The sequence below is a fragment of the Protobothrops mucrosquamatus genome, unplaced genomic scaffold (genome assembly GCF_001527695.2).
Source record: "Protobothrops mucrosquamatus isolate PMUCROS unplaced genomic scaffold, P.Mucros_1.0 scaffold1075, whole genome shotgun sequence".
Taxonomy (NCBI): Eukaryota; Metazoa; Chordata; class Lepidosauria; order Squamata; family Viperidae; genus Protobothrops; species Protobothrops mucrosquamatus.
Genome location: NW_015387303.1, coordinates 215,889 through 233,099, shown reverse-complemented (window position 1 = coordinate 233,099; position 17,211 = coordinate 215,889). Strand labels below are relative to the sequence as shown.

General features: G+C 42.1%; 1 protein-coding gene across 1 annotated transcript in view; it reads right to left on the bottom strand.

Moving 5' to 3' along the window:
• Positions 1 to 2,029, bottom strand: part of ETS1 (ETS proto-oncogene 1, transcription factor) — a 71,817-nt gene extending 69,788 nt beyond the window's left edge. The window contains exon 1 of the mRNA XM_015820135.1: positions 1,984 to 2,029. Coding sequence (XP_015675621.1) covers positions 1,984 to 2,029 — 46 coding nt within the window. The remainder of the gene's footprint in view (positions 1 to 1,983) is intronic.
• Positions 2,030 to 17,211: the final 15,182 nt, after the last annotated feature.

Genomic DNA, 17,211 nt, shown 5'->3' with positions numbered 1-17,211 from the left:
ACAGACAGACAGACAGACAGACAGACAGACAGACTCAATTCACTGCACGAAGAAGCCCTCTTCGTTCAAGGAAATAAACTCTAATTTACTGTACTAGTCCAGTATGGGTTGATACATATACTTTTTTTTTTTTTTTTACTTTTCAGTCTAGGTTTGAAAGAGTGACTAGACTAGTCTCTCTGCCTATTATGCGCCTAACTGAAGACTATAACCTTGTTTATGTGCCTAACTGAAGACTAGACCCTGCTCTAAGTCCAATACCTTGATCACATTTCTCTTGGGCTAAGAAGGAGTGACCAACCCAAAGTCATTTAACTAGCTTCCATGCCTAAAACCTGGGTCCCTCTGTCCCTAGTCCTGCACTTTAATTACTTTAACATACTTTCCTTCCTTCCTTCCTTCCTTCCTTCCTTCCTTCCTTCCTTCCTTCCTTCCTTTCCTTCCTTCCTTCTTTCCTTCCACCCACCCACCCTCCCTCCCTCCCTCTAGCTCCTGTACATACAGTAGGCACCAACACTAGCTTCTGCTTTTTAGAATAAATAAGTGTAAAAGAAGCAGCTGCTTGTGGGGAAGACTGATCGTGTTGCAAGCTCAGAAGGACAGATGTGATTCAATTTTCAGAAGCCAATTATCTTGCCTTCCAAAGGCCTTGACAAGTATTTGCACAGACCAGAGAGGCAGAGAGCCACAGCAGAGAAAGTGCTCTATGATCAATACAGAGAGAGAAAGAAGAAGGGTTGCGCAGCCACCTGCGGCCTTTATGCTGTAATGACAATGTTGTCCAAATGCAGCTCTGGTCCCTGGAGTGTGAAAACAGACCTGATCATCCCCGCACCCCGCAGTGCTCGGTAACCCGGGCCATCCAGGATGCACATCTTCCTCTCCAACAAACCACAAACGCCTGGAACAGAACGGAGAGCCGAGGCTTCCAGCCCCCTGCCTCTTCAACAGCTGAACAGACAGCCCCAGTCATTGTCCCCCCTCCCTCCCCAGAAAATGTTTCCCACGGAAGTAACGGCCAACAAGCACAGGCAGCAGCGAACCCAAAGGGAAAGGAGGAGAAGAAGCCCAAGGGGCAGGAAGGAGCAAAGATCAACACAGAGGAGGTGACATTTCCATGATTTTCTCAGCAGACAAAAGACAGAGAACTGGACAAAAAACCCTTGCTTGGCTTTCTTTGGGATGAAGACTGACCGTTTTTGGTTTTTTTTGAGCTGGGAGCCGCTGTACCTGAGCTAAACATCTGCTCTCTTTCCCAAGCCAGGCTCCTTAATGTATTCCTCAATACATTTTGCACAGTAGGGCCGGGGTTTAGTTTTACTTCTAAAGGACACCATTGGTTGGCTGACGATTCCTGCAATGGAGCAGTTACTTTTGCCTGCCTGCCTGCCTGCCTGAGTAGAAAGTTGAGACTGTATGAATTAGATTTTTATCCTGCCTTTATTGTTTTATAAGAAACTCAAGATAGTGAATTCCTTCCTCTTTCCGTTTTCTCCATCACAACAACTCTAGGAGGTGGGTTAGGCTGAGAGAGAGGGACGGGCCCAAAGTCACCCTGCCAGCTTTCATGCCTAACGTGGGACTAGAACTCCCAGTCTCCAGGTGATTTGTCCAAGTCACCCTGCCAGCTTTCATGCCTAACGTGGGACTAGAACTCCCAGTCTCCAGGTGATTGGTCCAAGTCACCCTGCCAGCTTTCATGCCTAACGTGGGACTAGAACTCCCAGTCTCCAGGTGATTGGTCCAAGTCACCCTGCCAGCTTTCATGCCTAACGTGGGACTAGAACTCCCAGTCTCCAGGTGATTGGTCCAAAGTCACCCTGCCAGTTTTCATGCCTAAGGTAGGAACCAGAACTCCCAGTCTCCAGGTGATTGGCCCAAAGTTACCCAGTCAGCTTTCATGCCTAAGGTGGGACTAGAACTTCCCATCTCCTGGTGAGTCACCTAGCTGGTTTTCATGCTTAAAATGAGACTAAAACTTACTGGCTCCTGGTTTGTAGATCAGCAGCTTCACCACTACACCAAACATGCCTAATTTGTATGTGTGTATCATCCAGGCACACAAAAAAATCCATAATATGCAACAAATGTTTAATGTTTCAGAAAGTCTGTCAAAATCCAAATGGTGTCCAATCCTAAAACAAATTGCACACTTCTATTTTAATCAGTTAAATGCATTCATTAACTATAGATTTCAATGTTTAATCATATTTGGACTAAGATAAAAAAAAATATTTTTTCTTTCTTAAAATTCGATTCATACCCACAAGGAAAACAAATCACTTAACCAACAATTAATATTCTTTCATATTCCTCCCACACATTAATAAATGCAGTTGGCATAAAGAAGTCAGATTCCCTTGATAACTAAGATAAATGTTTCACAGGCTAATGTGGGAATTACCATATGTTTTGTGGATTCCATCAACAAAGACTAACAATGATCTGCTTAACCCAAGAATGTAGCCCTTGTTGTTCTCCAAGTCTAATTTGGCCACAGGCTTCATCAACTCCTATCACTGGCCACATTGACTAAGTCTTCAGCTGTTGAAACATCTGGAAATCAGAAGGGTGCAAAACAACCTTGATCCCAACTGAGCCTTCAATTGGATCTGGAAAACAATCTTCCTGTGTATGCAGAAACATGCATTAAATGCTCAAATGGATTTAGAAGCACCCAATTCGATTTGATTCACAGACTCAATTTGGAGACTCAGCTAGAAGATTCAGTTGAAATAAGTGATTGTTATCTTTGAATTAATTCTTTGAACCAACTCTGGTGGAAAACTCAAGTTCTCCATTCCTAAATGTAAAGCCTGTACACATTATACACACAAAATAGTCAAAAGCTCTCTAGATAATTGTAGTTCAAAGATGGGCTTTCACATGCTGACTGAGTTCTTGCGTTATCTGGGGTAAGAATCCCAAACAACTCTTTAAGTATAGTAAATATCCTGCCTAAAATCTTGAGTAGGTTCTACCAGTCAAAATAGAGAGCAATGAATTAGCTATCAATCACCTAACTAACCGGACGTTTCTTGTGTTCTGTGGGCTACCATATTATGTGACCTCCTTGAATTTCTGAATGGCCATGGATTGGTGATAACCTTGCTTTGAAATACAAGAGATAAGTTGTACCCTAGTATCCTATCCAGTTTTTCAATAGCTGTGACTTAGTTCTGGAAGGTTCTCTGAAACCATGCTCAGAAATTAAATAGGACGTCACTCTAATCTCACTGAATCTGGAAGATCCTCTGTCTTCAGGCAGTACTTTCTTTTTTGTTAGAAAAGCATAATTTTGCAGCTATAGAAACTGGTCTCAGAACAGCATCTCTCCAATCTTCTGGAAGAAGTCCTCCTCACCTCCCCCCATTCCACCCCCATCTTTGTAAAACTTGTGGGATCCAGGACAAGAGTTTTTGAACTACAGTTGAGCAGCTCAGAGAATTTTCAGATGATATGAAATGTCTCTGATTACGTTCCATTTCTTTAAAAATAGATATATGTGCTTTTGTAGTATACGTCATGATAAACATCAAAACAGTTTTGCAATTGGAATCACCAAAACCTTGTAGACATCTGCCTCAATAATGGCACAAATCATCTTTTCATTCTGTCCACCAAAACCCAAACAGGGAGCAATTCAGTTCAGTTCAGTTCAGTTCAGACTGAGGAAGGGAAATTAATTTGTTCCATCACAACTGTTATAAAAATTCCTGGATTCCTCCCTGTTGAACATCAGGGTGATTTGAATTCTACCTTTTCCACAATGTGAATTCCAACAAACCATCCCAAATATGCATATTAAGAAAAAGGGAAAAGGGAAAAAAAAAGGAAAAAAGGGGGGGAAAAGCATAAATTCAGGGAAAGCATCCACAAAAAACTGGTGGGTGTGTACACCAAATTCATATATTGGGGGAAATACGCAGCAAATGTATGTTTCTAACTGATGGGTAATGTTGTTCGTTTGGAGTTTAAAAGAGGTTGGTTTTTTTGGCTTAGTGGTTATTGTGAAAGTTTTAATTTTTAGTGTGATTAGGGTGAGAGTTAGTCGAGTTCATAGGTAGACCACAAGGATATATACAATGTCTAGTTGTGGCATTCACTAAGGAAAGTGAAATGGGATGCCGTAAATACATAAATTTGGAAAATACGACATTGATCCAAAGTGACCTGGACAGTTTCACAACGCTCAGTCAATTTTTTGTTTCCGGTAGAAAAGAAACCAGCCAAAATCAACAGGAGCTTCCAAAAATGATCTCAGAAGCTAAAGGAGAACAACCGCTCAGCCATAACTGGCCAGTGCTAAAGATTAGTGGCAAAAAAAGAAGAAGAAAAGGCCCTGGAGATAGACTTGCACTCTATAGCTCTCACCCAAGAAACAGGAAACAGATTCATTTTCACACAGAAGCCCTATAAAGTTTTTGGCAGCCCAGAACAATAATTTTATTTTATTTATATATATTTATGTATATCTCGCCTTTATTATTTTTATAAATAAAGGCAGTGAACACATGCGAAACTCCTTCTTCCTCCTATTTTATCCATCTGTGAGGTGAGTTGGCTTTCATGCCTAAGGCAGGATTAGAACTCACCGTTCTCCTGGTGATTGGCCCAAAGTCACCTAGCTGGCTTTTATGCCTAAAGCGGGATTAAAGCTCTCTGTCTCCTGTGATTGGCCCAAAGTAGAGCCCGTCGGCTTTCATGCCTAAGGCAGGACTAGAAATCACCGTCTCCTGGTGACTGGCCCAAAATCAGCCAGCCGCTTTCATACCTAAGGCAGGACTGGAACTCACAGTCGCCTGGCTTTTAGAATTCTAATATTCTGTAATATTGCCATGCTGTTATGTTGTAGTCCATTCAACATGGACTTTTTGTATGCCAAGCAAGTATTTCATCACCGCACTGTAAACGAGAGAGAGAGAGAGAGAGAGAGAGAGAGAGAGGGAGGGAGGGAGGGAGGGAGGGAGAGAGAGAGAGAGAGAGAGAGAGAGAGAGAGAGAGAGAGAGAGAGAGAGAGAGAGAGAGAGAGAGAGAGAGACTAAAAGAGTTGTGGCTCTCATGAGCTATGCTTTGGAGTCCTCGTTCTATGGGCACCTTTGCTGCATTTCCATCTTGGAAAATTAGCCATTTCCACCAGCCTCAGTCTGGCAGATCTGCTCTCCTACTAGGGAACTGCCTCCACACGTGTTTGGTTTTCTTGGGGTGGTTTTCTTGGACTGTGATCTTGGCCACCCAACAATGCAGCTCTTGTTCTGCTTTTTTTTACATATACATGCTAGAGAGCAAGCCTGAATAGATCCATCTAAAATTATAAACAGGGGGCAGCCCGTAGGCTGAGAAAGATCACATACCCCATGCGGAGGCTGAACAAAAGCCCTGCTATTTCTGAACAATTAGGCAGCTAACAGAACATCTATCCACTTCTATTCGAAGGACCACGTGCCTCCAAGTCAAGGCATTGTAAAACTAATTAAATAACACGCTTCTCTCCCCAGGCTGATCGCCTGATTAACTCTCTCTCTCTCTCTCTCTCTCTCTCTCTCTCTCTCTCTCTCTCTCTCTCTCTCTCTCTCTCTCTCTCTCTCTCTCTCTCTCTCTGTCTCTCTCTCTCTCTGTCTCTCTCTCTCTCTCCATCCCCCAGGAAAAACGTCTCAATCCAGATGGAATCATACCAATGATTCCTCTATTTTCATTGCCAGTTGTTTTCAAATGGCAAAATGTAGCTTCTGGAGTCTCCTGAATGTTGATCCAAAGCTTTACGCTTTCATTTTTATGTACCACTGCAACAATACTTTCTGTTTCCCCTTCGGAGCTCATCCCTCTAAAGAGTAACGAGCAAGCCTCTGAAATTTCATTTACGCATTCATAAATTTCATTGATGTATTCTTCCTCATTTCTTCCCCAAAATACAAATTTGATTCAACTTTGTTTCCACCTTCATTCTAGCACAGTCAGATCCACTCATATGGCAACTAATACATTCATGTTTGTTTGTTTTTCAAGCAGGTGCATTTTTAATAGATACATGACCCTTTCCCCGTTGTGCATTTTTTGCAGATAGATATACAGAACACATCTTTCTGGTTCACAAATGACGCAGATGCTTTGAGTTGTGAATACATGACTCTATTCTGATACTCTGAAAGAAAAACAGATTTCGGTACAGAAGTATGAAATTTTCAGCAATGGGACCAATTTGTATGAAAATTCAGACTGAATAAGTTTTCTCCGCATTTCTTATCCATAACCATCAATAAACCCATTCATTAATTCATTCATGCCTGGCTGTCTGCCTGCATTCATTCATTCATTCATTCATTCATTCAATCAATCAATCAATCCTGCTGTTGAAAGAGAAGAAATAGTAAATAGGGACCAGTACCTGCCCTCATTCTGAAAAATCGGTAGGGACTACAAAGATTGTCTGCAAAATGCAGGAAAACCAGTTAAAACATCTGTGAGATATTTGACATTTTAAGCTAGGAACAAACGTCATTCATTTCAGGTCTGGAGACGGTTTAGTCTATTGTAGGAAACCTAGCAGTTATCTTAGCACATTGCAAGAACCAGGCCATCACAAACGGCTTTAATAAGTACGGTATGTTGTTATTTTAGAATTATTTGTAGATTGCTTATTCCTCAAAGGACTCAAGGCAATTTAGGGTACAGTACAAAGAAACACTAAAAGCTCATCAACAGTCTAAGCTTGCTGATTAGGGTAGACCCGTGCAATTCGCATTTGTTCTGCAGAATAAGAACATTTTAAGGTCTTCTAAAAGCAATTGGGAGGAGTTCTTGTCATGAGAGACAAGGCATTCAAAAAGCCATTTCATCAAGGTCTCACCCTTCTCCACCCCACTACCAGTTGTGTGAGAAAACTAAGCCCCATAACTAATTTGCTTTAACTAATTTGCTTGGGTGTAGCGTATGACATGCACACAGCAATTGTGTTTTGTTAATCTGATTGCAGAGTTTGGACTGATATGTGCATCCAAGCAAAACAATTCAAGATGTTAGAAAAGAAGGGTGGGTAGTTTTTGGGAGTTATTTCAGCACAGGAGTCTTCAAACTCGGCCCTTTTATGACTCATGGACTTCAACTCCCAGAATTCCTCAGCCAGGCACACTGGCTGAGGAATTCTGGGAGTTGAAGTCCATGAGTCATAAAAGGGCCGAGTTTGAAGACCCCTGTTTTTAGCATTTATAAATAGGATTTGTGAATTAATATCTAGGACAGAATATCATCTGGCAGGGCCCAGGAAGAGAAACCTTTCTATTATGGCACCCTTCTATGGAACATCATCTCCCTGCAGCTGGAATGTTGATCAGCATGATCAGGCTTGATCCTGGTAGCCTTTGGGATGGCTTTGAAGACTTAGCTATGTCACCGGACATGGGGGCCAAAATATACAGTGAAGATTGTGGCATAGTTGTGTTGATGGCTATGATGGTTTTTTTTTTTACGTTGGCTGCCCAATACGTCATGATATTACTGTTATTTGTTGTTTTGCTGTCTGTTCGCTGCTTAGAGTCATGAAGTTGAAATGGGCGGCCGTAGACATTTAAATAAATAAATAATCTCTAGGTGCTTTCCTGTCTGCCTTGCTGGTATTAAGGTAATTGTGGATTTTTGGAGCAACAGACTAGGCCATGGTGATGAACACATCACATCGTTTCAGTCAGAACAAAGAAATTCCTAACAAGTAACTCTGAGCTTCTTTTACAATATACCTTTTCAGCTCAGTGTGTCCAGAGATGAAACTTTGTTGTGTGTGATAGAAGACCTGACATGGAGTCAGGTCAAAAGTCATCAATTGCCAGCCTTGTTGACAGTTTAATCTGCCTTCTCTTTGCACCTCTGGCCTATGACCCCCATGCATTTTTGACAGTTGCTTCTCTATTATTATTTTTTTGAATGGTATCAAAGTCATTTTGATTTGACCAACAAAGTTTACCACAGAAAAAAATATTCCATGAAGGAAGTCAAGGGATGGAGGAAAAAAGAGGTACCCAATAACTATGAGTAGATAAATCTGACTTGCAGAAATAGATGCCCACTCTAATAGCCAATGTATTAGAAAGGAATTTTGACACAGTTTCTGCATGCAGTTAACTAACTGCTTTACAACTTCAGCAACTTGCTGATCTTCAAGCAAGAGCTGACAGAAAGATCGAGCTTTGACCAGAATCAATAGAAAACTAGGATTTCCTGGAGACAAGCCAGAAATCCTAAAGGTCCATAGTTACAGTAATGAAGCTAATATGATTTATTTGCTAAACCTCTAATAGGCTTACCTTGTCAAAACGCATTAAGACTTAATCCGTTGCTTGATCAAGTAGATCATGCTGCCCCTAGTGGTCAGAGTATGGAACTGGACACTGGAGTATCTACCTTATAAAGGTTAGAGATACACTGAAAGAAATAAAACACTGGGAAGGAATGAAGACCTGGCCCCTCCAATATAATTTAGCACATGATATACCATAACATTAACCAACTATATGGTCTCAATTAAAATATGTTAGGCAATTTTGTGATCAGCATGTACAAGGTCAACTCCTACCCAGAAGCTCTATTCTAAAGCATCTATATGTAGAAGGAATAGATGAGAAAAGCTACTAAAAGAAAAGATACAGAAACCTAAATACCCAGAATGGCAATCTGTAGTTCAGATACAGTTTCTTCAGTTTGGGTAGATAAGAGGGGTTTTTTTTTCCCCCACAAATACATGGGTCAGCAAAGAGAATTAGGCAGTTGTTGCATTCTTCATAGGGTTATTTGCAAATATTTATCCTGAGATTGTTATGGAAACAAATTCTATAAATTCCATAATCAACTGGTTACCAGAAGCTCAGGAGAAAAATACGAATAGTGGAATTTATATAGAGCAAAGTTTTCCTAAACTTCTTAAGTGTGTTAGAGAGTGGCTTCCCTGGAGACCTAGACTGAAAGCTAACCAGATCATCTTATTTATAAACATCTGAAATGTTAATGAAGTGACAGGCAGGAGGAACCGGGAGAGGAACATTAGCGTCCCAGTTTTAAAGGCTGGTTTGAAAAACGATTTATGGTCTGCCTTGCAAAGTAGTATTGATATGAAGATCAAGTAAAATCTGGTCCATCTTAGAGAGAATCTTCTACTGCAAAGCTTTTGACTCCGGTAGTGGCGAAATAAGTTTAGACTTAACTTACTCGATGCATTGACAATGTGGTAATCACAAGAGCACTGAGCTATTTACAACATGTTGTATCTCCTTCAGTTTTTCCTGCAATGAATGTGTCATAATACAATCTCACAGGCATTTGAAGAAGATCTGTAGGAGAGGTAGGATGTTGGCAAAAGGTGCCATATTGTTTTCCATTTTAAAAGAACGGAAAATAGGAGAGCTTCTTTATCATTTGATGAAGTACATAAAGAACATGCACACACAATTTATACATTTTTCCTACAGCAAAATTTTTCCTGAAAGCAAAAAAACCCAAAGCTGCTCCCACTAAGCTTCTAGGCAGAGATAACTAGCTAAGTAGACTAGAGAAAGAGATATATATAGTTATAGATATGCATATTTGGGTATATACTGTATTGGTTTCCCTTCAACTCCTTTTCTGAAGAGCCTATGAGCATTTCCCAAGGAAATATTTTGCATATTCCAAAGGATTCTGGTACAAATTTGGAATGCCAACACCTCCTTTTATATCATAATCTAAGATGCAGCCAATCTCTGCTATAGTTGCCCATTATGGGATTAATAATGAATGTATAATATGTATTGACCAACTGATACTCTTTATGATTATCGTTTATCATATTCACTACAGCTATTTACTATTATATTAATTAGTGTTAACGGAACATATGTACCCGGACAATAGTCTGTTTGCTAAAGCTTGAAAATGTTACTGGGGGGCAACCCCAATGTTGTTCCCAATCCTCTTCCAATCCCAATCCGGATCCTAACCCCATCCCGAACCTTAATCCCTATCCTGGTCCTATCCCTTCCCCAACCTTATAAAACTCAACAAAAACCTTTATATAAAAAAAAATGAATGCCAGGTTGCGTTTTAGAAAAGCTTGTCCATTACTCTTGACTGCTTATGAAGAAATTCTTCCCGACTTTTGTTGTTGTTGTTGTTGTTGAAGTCCACCAAAATACAGTTTATAGAAAGAAGAAGAAAACCACAGGCTGTTAAAAGCCAAATGTCTTCTGAAGGCTTGCATAAATGGTTCCAGTAATAAAATTCATCCTATGACTGTCCCATGGCAGAGCACCCAAGGCTCACCTCATTCATTTTCACTTAAAGAAAATCTCTTTCCTTACTTTCTCAGCCTGACCACAGTTGTGGGAGGCCCTTCCAACTCATATGTAGCAGCTGTGAGATCTAAATGTTGCTTAATTCCTTGGGAAATTCATCACAATTGACCTAGCCTGCAGAAGACTCTCTTTTTTAAAAAAAAAATCCCACAAGGAAGAGGCTGATCTGAAAATTTATCTATGACTGTAGTTTTTTTTTTTTTAAACAAAACGGAAAAGGATTAATTTGCCTGTCTCCAAATTTCAGTTGCACACAAAGATATACTGAAAGGTTGTTAAAAAAAAAACCACCACCAAGATGCAGACAGGAAAAGTAGGCTTGGGTGCAATAAATGCAGAACATTATGTAGAGTGAAAAGAAATGTTTAAAAAATGCACGATGTTGTATTGGGTTTTTTTTTTTAAATAATTGCACGCTAATGTAGAAAGGAGATTGAAACCACCGCAAATGAGCAGTGATAAAGAGGAATCAGGCAGAATGGATTGGTTTTTTACCAGCATCTCTTTTGTAATATTGGAAATATATTCATACTGAAGAGATACGCTATTCTGTTAGAAACTTTCCCACGTGCATTTTGTTATTGTACAGAGCCTTGTTCAACAAGTAGATAAACTCTAAAATTCATATAACAATTTGGTGATAATTTCAAAACTCCTTTAAAGAAAAAAAAATGGATGGGACTTGAATCCCACCATTGCAGCTGGCCTCTTGACCTTATTTTGACCATGTCTTGCAGACCCCCTTGAACCTAGCTGAGATTTAGATGCACCAACACACACAAAAAATTGCTGTATCAATTTAGATATAAATGCAATTCAACTCTGCAGAAGGGGAGATTAGGATGGGGGGGGGGATTGGCTTAGTCCCCTGTCACAACTAAGATGGGCAAATCACCCAACCTCCAGCTTGATTTTTATTCAATAAAAAGTGTCTGTGTAAAAATACCAAAATCTCCCCAATTGTCCAGTCAAGTTGAAAGGAGCTAGTTTAATGCATTGGGCTGATTTTGCAGGTCAGTTGGGAAGGTCAGTCCAACAGTTGCTTCATCTCTGAACTAGAGCCTCAAAGCCAAGTTTTGTCGAGATTTACAACTACTGATGGACGTCTTCCCTGCAGCTCTCTTAGAATTCCTCACCTTGAATTCAGACTTGAACCGAACACCTCATTAAAACTGATCAGAACCAAAACTCTACTGGTAGACTTCATCCCTCTACCAGGACTTAAAAGTAGATGATGTTCCCAACCTCTGATACACACAGATGACTATTGGAGAGGGAACGGATGAAAATGCGCCCTTCAACATAAACTCTGCCTCTTACATACTGGTGCACGATGGTGTGATTCAGACACAAAAGGGCAGAGCTTGCCTCATGATGTCATGGTGCATGTGTCATCATCCTTCTGGTATTTCAGTGGTCAGGACCAGTTGTCTGTGCTGATATTCAGAGATATACTGGCTCTGACAATGGAAATTCTACTTAGGCTAACCTGGATGTCACACATGGTAGCAATCTTACACTCCTCTGGCATTCAGTATTAATGGAAGACCGTGTATCCATCCTTCCTTCCTTCCTTCCTTCCTTCCTTCCTCCCCTTCCCTCCCTCCCTCCCTCCCTCCCTCCCTCCTCTTCCATCCATTCATCCTCTACAAAGATATCAGGAACTGTTGATTCACCACAACTGTTGTGCTTTTCATAGTCAATGGGTCAATGTCCCAGAATCTTCATCTACCTGCAATCCAGGTAGGAGGCCATTAGGCAATATAGCATGCTTGCTATAAAGACATTTGAGCACAGGGCTTGTGCAGGTGGAAAGGGCCACTGGGTAAGACGACAACAACTAGCCCAAGGCTGTGTCTGATTTTCTGCCTTCTCTCTCCTCCCAGCCTTCGCAGCAGCGCAGCTTGGTTGGCAAATCCAGGGTTAACCTTGGAGGACTCCTGTGTAAAGCAAAGCTTTCTGGTTTATTTCAGGAAGGGAAGTGTGTGCCTGCCTGATTAGTGGATAGTTTCCTCCTTTCCCATAACCTCCAGACCCCCATGGCCTGAATGTTTACTTTCTGAAATTAAAAAAAAAAATCTGCTAGTGTTTTTTTTCTTTTCTCTTCCCCCCCCTCCTCTGCGTGTGCTCCTACCCCTACACGTGTATTTGGAAAGAGTTGGCCGAGAGTGGGTGTGGTGGAAGGATTAGCTGAATGGGATGGGGTAGGCACAGCCCTCCCTCTCCCCCCCTTCTCTTTCCCCTCCAACTGTTTCATTCTCTCTCTCTCTCTCTCTCTCTCTCTCTCTCTCTCTCTCTCTCTCTCTCTCTCTCTCTCTCTCTCTCTCTCTCTCTCTCTCTCTCTCTCTCTCTCTCTCTCTCTCTCTCTCCTTTGCCCAAATCAGCCCCTTCTCCAGCTGCATCCTCTAAGTTGAACTCCCTGGCTTCAGGTTAAGAGAGGGAGAAAAGGGGAAGGACAGAGAGAAATAGTAATGAGAAATTTTGGTCTCCTCTCCAGCAGCTATAAACACAATGAACATCTGGCAAGGGAATGGTTCCAGGCTGCCAAAAAAGTGAAGGGGGGGNACCTAAGGTGAGTTTTAAATAGGGACAATTTTTAAACAATTTTAAAGAGCCACAGCTACCAATATTTGGATTTTAATTGGTTTTTAGCAGGGGAAAAATTTTTTTTTTTTTTTTTTTTTTGTACAATGTTTTAATATGCTGTGAGCCGCCCTGAGTCCCATGGGGAGAAGGGCGGCATATAAATTTAAATATAAATAAATAAATAAATAAAATAATGAAGAGAAGGACGAGGGGGTGACATGATAGCAGTGTTCCAATATCTCAGGGGCTGCCACAAAGAAGAGGGAGTCAAGCTATTCTCCAAGGCGCCCAGACTCACCAAGAAGCAACGGATGGAAACTGATCAAGGAGAGAAGCAACCTAGAACTAAGGAGAAACTTCCTGACAGTTAGAACAATTAACCAGTGGAACAACCTGCCTCCAGAAGCAGTGAATGCACCAACATTGGAAGTTTTTAAGAAGAAACTGGACAGCCATTTGTCCTAAATGGTATAGGGTTTCCTGCCTGAGCAGGGGGTTGGACTAGATGACCTCCAAAGTCCCTTCCAACTGTATTATTATTATTATTATTATTATTATTATTATTATTATTATTATTATTATTATTATTATTATTATTATTATTATTATTATTATTATTATTATTATGTCTAGTCTAATGAAGAGAAGGATGAAGGGTGACATGATAGCAGTGTTCCAATATCTCAGGAGCTGCCACAAAGGTGGTAAGTCAACGACTACCTATATCCCGCTGTGAATAAGAGCTAAGGCCCTCAATGACACACCAGAGTCTCTTTCTCCAAACATTTTGGAATGGGGGGGAGGCTGAGATGGCCCTTAAGACAGTGGTGGCGAACCTATGGCACGGGTGCCAGAGGCGGCACTCAGAGCCCTCTTTGTGGGCACGTGCGCCATCGCCCCAGTCCCAGGCCTTCAGCTGGGTTTTATAAAACCTTTTCGCTTTAGTCCTCCGCCGCCGTGTGCAAAAAAAAAAAAAGGTTCAATCAATCAGTCAATTTCAACTTCTTGCGGGAAAAAAAAAGATCTCGCAAAGTTGGAATTGATTGATTGAACTTTTTAGTCCCACCTAGTCTGTTGTTACCACCGCAGCCAGGCCCACCCAATGGGCCACACCCATCCAATGGGCCACACCCACCCGGCACCCAACGATGCATAAGTGGGTTTTGGGTTGCAGTTTGGGCACTCGGTCTCTAAAAGGTTCGCCACCACTGCCTTAACAAACCCATGCAAATTCTTTTCTTGCAATACGGGGCTAGGGGAGACGTGACTGCAGAGAGTAGATAGGCCGCTTGCCATTTGCCCCTTGCTCATACCAAAATGTAGGAGCTATTCAAAAAGTTTTAGGAAGACGGAAATATCTCCAAATGGTTGCTGGGCAAGTCCATTCACATGGGCAAATGGGGAAAATACACACGATTGTAGAAACTGGGTGTGGAGGCCAGCAGCAGCCAGAGACTGGAGGCTGAATGAGATGCCTGAACAGAGGCTTTTGTGCGGGAGGCCCCCTTGACTCCCAGACCCACCAGCCAAGAGAAGACTAGAAGCCAAGAGAGAAAGACTTCACTCATTCATGCAGAATTCCCGGGCAGCATCCTACCCAACGGCTGCCAATGGCTCCGGGCTGCTCTTGGGCACAGGACAGTAGGCAGGAAAAATACAGAGAGATTGAGGGGGGGGGAGATGCTATGAATGAGGCCAGGCAGCTGCATGATCCATAGTATACAAATGTGTTTTTATTGCCTAGTTTCATTGCCTAGTTGACTACCATGACTTGACTACCATGTGCAAGTCAAAGGGCAGTTTTTCCTGGCTTCCCATTGCTTTCGTCTCTTTCTCTTCCTCTCTCTCTCCTCTCTCACTCTTTCTCTTTCTCTGTCTCCCCCCTCCCTCTCCCTCTCTTGCTCTTTCTCTCTTTCTTTCCCCCTCTTTTTCCACCTCCCTCTCACCTTTCTTCCTAACCTCTCCCTCTCTCTCCCTCTTTGTCGCTCCCTCCCTCTTTCTCTCCCTCTTTCTCCCTCCCTCTCACCTCTCTCTTTCTTCCTCCCTCTCCCTCTTTCTCCCTCTCCCACTTTCTCTCTCTTTCTCTCTCTTTCTCCCTTTCTTTCCCCCTCTCTTTTTCCACCTCCCTCTCACCTTTCTTCCTAACCTCTCCCTCTCTCCCTCTTTGTCCCTCCCTCCCTTTCTCTCCCTCTTTCTTCCTCCCTCTCCCTCTTTCTCCCTCTCCCCCTTTCTTTCTCTTTCTCCCTCTACCCCTCTCTTTCTTTCTCCCTCTCCCTCCCTCCCTCTTGCTCTTTCTCCCTTTCTTTCCCCCTCTCTTTTTCCCCCTCCCTCTCACCTCTTTCGTCCTAACCTCTCCCTCTCTCCCTCTCTTTGTCCATCCCTCCCTCTCTTTCTCCCACCCTCTCACCTCTCTTTCTTCCTCCCTCTCCCTCTTTCTCCCTCTCCCCCTTTCTTTCTCTTTCTCCCTCTACCCCTCTCTTTCTTTCTCCCTCTCCCTCTCTCTCCCTCCCTCTTGCTCTTTCTCCCTTTCTTTCCCCCTCTCTTTTTCCACCTCCCTCTCACCTCTTTCNTCTCCTTTGCCCAAATCAGCCCCTTCTCCAGCTGCATCCTCTAAGTTGAACTCCCTGGCTTCAGGTTAAGAGAGGGAGAAAAGGGGAAGGACAGAGAGAAATAGTAATGAGAAATTTTGGTCTCCTCTCCAGCAGCTATAAACACAATGAACATCTGGCAAGGGAATGGTTCCAGGCTGCCAAAAAAGTGAAGGGGGGGCAGGGAGGAAAGCCTGAGTTATTTTCAGGGTTTCAGCCCCCTCCAACATTCCCACCCTCTCTCTCTCTCTCTCTCTCTCTCTCTCTCTCTCACACACACACACACACACACACACACACACACACACACACACCACAGAGACACGTTTTCCACTAGTTTGGCACCAAACACACTGATCAAGTCATTCCCATTCATGATAAAAACCCTGAGAGGAAGTCCTTTTTCGGCTTACCAAGTTTTTTCTAAAAGGACAAGCTACTATTCCCACAATACGGGAGTTGCCGCCTGCTTCTACAGCTGAATTTGCTTAGACAAACCATGGTTCATCCTGGTCAACAGCCGGCATGCAACAACAGTTGTTAACTCTGACATCTGCGCAGCTTATGGATAGTAATTATCCGTCAATAGGTACAGGACCCCAAATTTAGCACATTGCATGCATATCCAAAATAGTAGGATAAATAAAAAGATAAATACATTTTTTAAAAGATGAATCAGTGCAGCACAAGATATGAATATGCTTACTGCTTCCAGGCAACTGTCTCGAAGTAACTTTTTGGGGATTAACTCATCCCAGGCCTGCTAAAAGCTGGACTTGCTCCATTTTTATTTGGTCTATCCTTACTCCAAAATCCAATATTTTTGAAAGAATTGTATAAAAGTGTAACTTCAAAGAATATTAAGGTGTTCAAACCCCCCAATCATATGTATCACTGTGTACAGGAACACCTGACCAATGGAATAAGGTTCAACTGAATTTTTTTCAAACGGAAACTTTGCACAGTCCTGCTATGTTTTGGTCACCACGATGTAAAAAAGATGCTGAGACTCTAGAAAGAGTACAGAGAAGAGCAACAAAGATGATTAGGGGACTGGAGGCTAAAACATATAAGGAACGGTTGCTGGAATTGGGTATGTCTAGTTTAACGAAGAGAAGGACGAGGGGGGAAATGATAACAGTGCTCCAATATCTCAGGGTCTGCCACAAAGAAGAGGGAGTCAAGCTATTCTCCAAAGCGCCTGAAGGCAGGACAAGAAGCAATGGGTGGAAACTAATCAAGGAGAGAAGCAACCTAGAACTAAGGAGAAACTTCCTGACAGTTAGAACAATTAACCAGTGGAACAACCTGCCTCCAGAAGCTGTGAATGCGCCAACACTGGAAGTTTTTAAGAAGAAACTGGACAGCCATTTGTCCGAAATGGTATAGGGTTTCCTGCCTGAGCAGGGGGTTGGACTAGATGACCTCCAAAGTCCCTTCCAACTGTATTATTATTATTATTATTATTATTATTATTATTATTATTATTATTATTATTATTATTATTATTATTATTATTATTATTATTATTATGTCTAGTCTAATGAAGAGAAGGACGAAGGGTGACATGATAGCAGTGTTCCAATATCTCAGGAGCTGCCACAAAGGTGGTAAGTCAAAGACTACCTATATCCCGCTGTGAATAAGAGCTAAGGCTGTCAATGACACCCCGGAGTCTCTTTCTCCAAACATTTTGGAATGGGGGGGGAGGCTGAGATGCC